General features: G+C 45.1%; 1 protein-coding gene across 1 annotated transcript; it reads left to right on the top strand.

The window, feature by feature from the left end:
- Positions 1-1515: 1515 nt before the first annotated feature.
- gfi1ab (growth factor independent 1A transcription repressor b) lies at positions 1516-4958 on the top strand. Its single transcript, XM_037469285.2, has 6 exons — positions 1516-1724; positions 2368-2553; positions 2886-3250; positions 3482-3619; positions 3805-3970; positions 4135-4958. Exons 1-6 carry the CDS (start codon positions 1613-1615, stop codon positions 4311-4313), a joined length of 1146 nt encoding a protein of 381 aa, XP_037325182.2. The 5' UTR covers positions 1516-1612; the 3' UTR covers positions 4314-4958.
- Positions 4959-6562: the final 1604 nt, after the last annotated feature.

Raw genomic sequence — 6562 nt, 5'->3', positions numbered from 1 at the left:
ATTTAGCATTGAGGTGAGAAGACGTCGCCCCCGCATGCAGACAGGTTTCCTAATATATGTGAAAACCGCATGACGCGCATGCAGAACACTTTTAAAAGAAAATGACATATTGTTGTATATATATATACATATATAAATATAGTACATTAATATATACATACATACAGAATATATATATGTATGTATATATATTAATGGAATGTATAATAATGTTAAGTGTATGGGGGAAACCTTTGGCCCACTCAATACAAGTTGTGGTGCAGACACACGCAGGGCGGACTGGGGGTAAAAAGTGGCCCCGGACTTACTGTCAGATCGACCCACTCAATACACGCGCTGCCCGCTCAAAGCATCGCACATTTCAACCAGTGGCCTACTTGGAAAAATACTCCTACACTTAAAATTATTTTGAATGATTACAAATAAGTTACAACATGTGTTTTTTGAATGACATTTGTATCCACCAATTTGGAATGAATGTCAGCAGAGAAAGACACTGGAATCAGAGAGTAGAATGAGTCCGAATTAAAGGTGAAACTCGAAAAATTAACTAATATATTATATAGACTCATTACATGCAAAGTGAGATATTTCAACCTATATTTGATATAATTTTGATGATTATGGCTATATATATCTCTCTATATATAATACTAATTTATTAGTTTCACCTTTTAAGTTGAATTACTGAAAGTAATGAGCTTTTGCGCGTGTGTGTGTGTGTGTGTGTGTGTGTGTGTGTAGGGGAGTTGAAGGGGTGCATAACAAAACGATAAGTTGTCTCTCCAGTCCGTGGTTTACAAATTAAGTCAGAGATTTAAAAAAACTATTTTGTGGCATCTTCCTCCAGAGATCTCTTCTTTTTCTCTCTGAGATTTTTAGTTCCACCTTTAAAGGATCTACGTGTTGCTGTCGTCTCGTGCTCCGTAGAGGCTTCGTCTACGAAGTGTTGAGTAGGCTACAACAGTGGAGTCAAACTCAATCACAGAGAGGGACGAAATTAAAAACTGCCATAAATATGAAGACATCCGATACTTACTATACCACCTTCATGTCTCCCTCGTTATGAGCGCGCGCTGGGCAGCCCCGCCTCCTTCTCCTGTAGAGAAGTCGCTTGATTTGTCGCGTGTAGCTGTTGCAGTGCCTTCTGGGACTTTTAATATCAGCCTTGTGCGTCCGATTGACCAGCGGGCCATGATAGACATGTGATATTTACTCGTGGGCCGGATGTAACTGTACCACGAGCCGGACACCTTAAACTTAGGGACCCCGACGGAAGAGATTAAGTGAGTAAAGAAGATGGAAACCATCAGTGTGAATGCAGATCGCGAGGAGCAGTATAAGTATCATACATATCTGTACGCGTTTTTCTTTGCAGTGCACTGAGGACTCTTTGCATTGACACCTGTCCGCGCAACACCTGGCAGACGGGGCGGATGGGCTGCGCATGCGCCGTCGTCAGGTCGCGCGTCTCATAAACCACTCGGCTTAGCGCCTCCCCGTCAGTGGAGATCCGGTCTTTGCGGTGGTTAGAGCGGGCAGCAAGGTCCAGCGGCGCGGTCCCCTCTCTGCACACAGCTGGGCTGTCTGTCCGCGCGCTCTCCGACCAGAGATGCCTCGCTCCTTCATGGTGAAGAGCAAGAAGGCGCACAGTTACCACCAACCCCGGAGTCTGGAGGATGACTACAGCAAGCTGGACACAATACTGGCGCACATTTGCTCAGGTGTGTGTTTTCAATAGTCTTCGCTGTTTAAACAATGCCGTTCGATATTACATTTTTTTGTGTCATTTCACTAGTTGAAAAACTGAATTTAATGTCCATGGTAACAATTGCGAATGTGTATTTGAGTAGAATAGTTCTAAAGGCATATTAAATGATGTCACACCAAGCGAAATTGCATGCTGATGGTAAATCACTGATTTTGCGGGTTAACAGACTGGAACATGTTGAGTAGTTTATTGAAAGGAGCATTCGATTATTTCCCTAAAATGTGATATTTCGGAAGTTTGTACAGCTGACACGTCTTTTCTGAGAATAGAGGCTAAAATAAAACAGTCATGCATCTCTTTTCTCGGTTTTTATTGTTTCACTATTCTTTGGGTTATTCCCATAAATGAGTAAATACTGCCTTTACTGTTTTGTCATTTTGCACTTCAATTATTCTTGTTCTAATTTAACAATAATATAGTGCCATATATTTAATGAATGTGTCATGTGTGGGACTTTGGTTAGAGTAAGTATATTATAGTTTTCGAACCTGCAAATGTACCCGAGAGGCCGGGGATGACATCTAATGTTTGAAAACATCAGATGTCTCCCGAACCTTCTCGTCCCTATATTTTGACGTCCCCGCGTGTCCCCTCAGACTCCGACAAGCTCCAAGAGGACTCCGACGTGTCGGTGGACAGGTACGGCCTCTCTCCGGACTCCGCCTCCGCCGACGCGGCGGATTTCTCCCCGAAGTCGCCGCAGAGCCTTGCGGACAGTCTGTGCGGCCGCTCCCCGGTCTACGAGGACTTCTGGATGCCCCCGTCCCCCTCCGCCTCCCCAGGTACACACGGCCCCCACACAGACGCGTCGCATCCTCGTCCATCTTTCAATCTCTGTTTGACGATCAAAGATTAACGACAACGTGTCGTTGCTGCTGTTCGGGGCCTTTCTATAATAACGCTGTCACATTGTATGTGACTAATAATAACTAATTAGTCTACCTTTAAGTAACATCGGGCGTTGATTGTCTTTTGTATTGTATTTTGGCCTTTGGCTTAATTTTTTTTCTCCAACGGCATCGTCATCATTGGGAATTCTCTGAAGGAACATTGCACGACTCCTTTGTAACCTAATTCCATTAAATGTTCTTGTGGCCTCTGTCCCCCTCTCCAGTGGATTCTGAGAAATCCCTGTCTCCTCTGGTGGATGAGACGCGGCCCTTCGCCATTCCCTTCCGGCCGTACGCCTGGAGCAGCTACACGCCGCCGGGGCTGAGGCCCCTGGTGCAGCAGGGCCTCCACACGGGAAGGGCTCCGGCGGCGTTGGCCTTCTACGGAGACCGGAGCGCTCACTCGGCCCTGTACGCAGACAACACCACGGGCGAGGAGACGTACGGTGACTACAGGAGGCACAATGCTGCCCTGCTGTTCCCCGACGGAGGCCTGCAGGAAAAAGCGCGCAGCGCGAAGGCGCAGTCGGACCTGCTGTGCTCCAGTCTGGTCATCAATGGCGCTTACAAGTGTATCAAGTGCAGTAAGGTGAGGATGGAGGTTCACGCGCATCTTCTGCTTTTTGGGGATGAATGCATGGCTTCCGCCAAAGAAATGGGCCGAAAAAAAGGAAATTACCAATGGTTGTTGTGACTTAAATAAGCACATGGGGACCTCTGACCTCTACGAAGAGGTCATCTGAAGAGAGGAACTGAAACTATTGACGACAAAATATTTTATTATTTTTCCTTAAACGTATTATTATTTTCTTTCTACCAGATGTTTTCCACTCCGCATGGGTTGGAGGTCCACGTGCGCAGATCGCACAGTGGCACCAGGCCGTTTGCGTGCGAAATCTGCGGCAAAACGTTCGGACACGGCGTCAGCCTGGAACAACACAAAGCTGTGCACTCTCAGGTAATCACACACACACACACACACACACACACACACACACACACACACACACACACACACACACACTTTAAACCGCTTCCTGCAGCTCGCACCTTTTCTGCGTGTTGTTGTCACCCTGCTGTTCGGTCAGGATGGGCGTGACGCGTGAAATCGTGACTAACCCGCGGTTCTGCGTCGTGTTACAGGAGAGAAGTTTCGACTGCAAGATTTGCGGCAAAAGTTTTAAGAGGTCGTCCACCCTGTCGACGCACCTGCTCATCCACTCCGACACCAGGCCGTACCCCTGCCAGTACTGCGGGAAGAGGTTCCATCAGAAGTCCGACATGAAGAAACACACGTTCATCCACACAGGCAGGTGGAGAAAACGCAGCTCCTAAGGCGACACATAATGTAAAACAGTGGTGCGGTTTCAGTGCGTAAAACTGCCAAATCCGCCTGATGTGAACGATATAATTTAGCTAATGTTGCATCAATCAAACGAGTGACGTGTTTGCTATTTGGTTTTTTTTTTCCAGGTGAGAAGCCACACAAATGCCAGGTGTGCGGGAAAGCGTTCAGCCAGAGCTCCAACCTCATCACGCACAGCCGGAAACACACCGGGTACAAACCGTTCTGCTGCGACCTGTGCGGCAAAGGCTTCCAGAGGAAAGTGGACCTGAGGAGACACAAAGAGACGCAGCACGGGCTCAAGTGAAGCCGCCCCGTGCACACATGACGTCATGTAACTTTTGTATTGGACTAGTTATTCGGATTATAAGGAGTGAGGACATCTGACAAAGACATTTTTTATTCCAATCGCCTGAGGACAATTCTTGGATCAGGACTCGCTTTGGTCCGCTTCGGGAAAGTCTTAATGTAAAAAAACTGCTTTGGGAATTTACATATATATAAATATATATATATAATTATCTCCTCCAAAAGGCAGATTATTTATTTATTTTAATAACGAAGACTCACGAATAAGAGTTGTTCTGGCGGAGATTTTGGAGACACTAATTATTCAACCATCCTGCCGATTGATATAAAGGTCCAGAAAAACCAGGGATAAGCTGTGAATTGTGCTGAAGCGTAATTAAATATATCATGTTTGAACGAGTCAGCCATTGGGCATTGAACCCAAAATAGTTGTCACGGTGAAAGAACCGGATCGACCATTTGAAGCCAACAGAGATGGAAATCTGCGCTTCTTCAAAAAATCGAGGTATTTTGGTTTTAGTGTGGAGACATGCTGGCAAAACAGACTGTGTGATTTAATAAACAGGAGGGTTACTGCCGTACTCAAGAAAGTTTCCACTTTGCACATTTTATTGCCGTGATGAATACATATTTCCCACAGGAAATACAATCAGAATATATAGTTGTTTTGTTATTATGATTTAATATGCAATAAAGTCTGAAAGTGAAAGTGAAATGATTCAAGATTCATTGTTCTTCCAAATCTCCACAGATTAAAAATTATAATTTAGTTAATGTGCCATCCTCCAAATTAGTAGGCCCAATTTGTACATTTTATATAATATAAATGTTGTCAGCAACGCGTTTTCGACTTTATAATTAAGCTGCTTCTTCATAATGTTCCACGTGCAAAACAACACTCAACGTGTTGGTGAAAATACCAACAAACAGACAAACAAACAAAGTGCCATGACGTTACAAAAACATTGTGATTTACCCGGAGGCGTCCTGTTTGTTTTGACCACTGCAGCCATGTGTTTGAACCCAAAACAGTCTGAGCAGATTTAACCGTCAACCAGATGCCTTTTTACCCTGATGGCTGTTTTTTTTTAAATAACAAGGCCAAAAAAAAGCTGCAGGCAGGACCCCGCCCCCCCCCTCCCCACGCAGCAGCTGCGATCCACTGAGGGTTTCTGCTGGTGGGCCGCAGTTAGAAAACGTTACGTTGTTGCGATTTAATCGGAGGCCTATGGACGGATTACTCAGGACACACTTATGCAATAAAGAATGAATAAATCCCATTAAGACCCAGGAAATAAAACGAACTGGTTTATTAACAGTGGCGCATAACGCATCGGATGCGATGAAAAATGATCAGAAGGTATATTACCTGGAAATATGAAAACAACTAGTTAGCAGTTATGGATTTAATGCGTCATGTTTTGCACTGAAGCTTCAAAACTTCCCGTCACTGTCATCATTTCATTCTTTCACCATTTCATCTTGTCCAACTCTAACAAGGTTACAAAAAAGCCACTCGGTTAGTCAACTTCCTTCAGCATTGCTTGAAATCACTGACTCACAAGGATTTTTTTTTTCACGCCTCACTTCCCCCCCTGAAAATACAACATTCAGGCCTGAATATTTCAAACCCCCGAGATAGACAGACAGAGGGAAAGGAGCACAGGGAGGGCTCATTTAAAGCACGACTTAAACAAGGCCACGTCATTTATTCTTTTTAAATAGAAATAATAAATAAGCTTCCCCCTTTCTCCGATCAGGGGAAACTATTCATCATCATCATCATCATGATGGCGATGTGTTTCTTCTTGCATCATTAGGATGTTTGTGCTCGCTTTTCACACCCCGTTAAAGTGCCAGGTAGGGATCTAAATTAAAGGTTCCATGTCACGCATCGGATGTGAACATTTGCCATCGACCTAAACTCACAAACTGTTGGTATTTCAAAGCCGAATCCTGAATTCCCTCCGACAGCGCGCTCCACAAGCGCAATCACAGAGAGAAGCTCCCCCATCTCCAAACGAGCCATTAGCCTCCCCAGATTTACTCCATGGGCACGGGTGGGTTTTTCCTTAAAGCATTACCCCACCGCCCCAAGGCATATCAAATATAAATAGAAGACGGCTCGATCGATCGGAGTGGGCCGGTAATCAGAGCACTGCAGTCCACGGCTCAGAATCTAGACCTGCACCTCGGTCCATAAGTGCACACACACACACACACACACACACACACACACACACACAC

Source organism: Pungitius pungitius, chromosome 7 (assembly GCF_949316345.1).
Source record: "Pungitius pungitius chromosome 7, fPunPun2.1, whole genome shotgun sequence".
NCBI classification, from domain to species: Eukaryota; Metazoa; Chordata; class Actinopteri; order Perciformes; family Gasterosteidae; genus Pungitius; species Pungitius pungitius.
The sequence above is the reverse complement of the archived record's forward strand: the minus strand, read 5'-3'. Positions and strand labels throughout refer to the sequence as shown.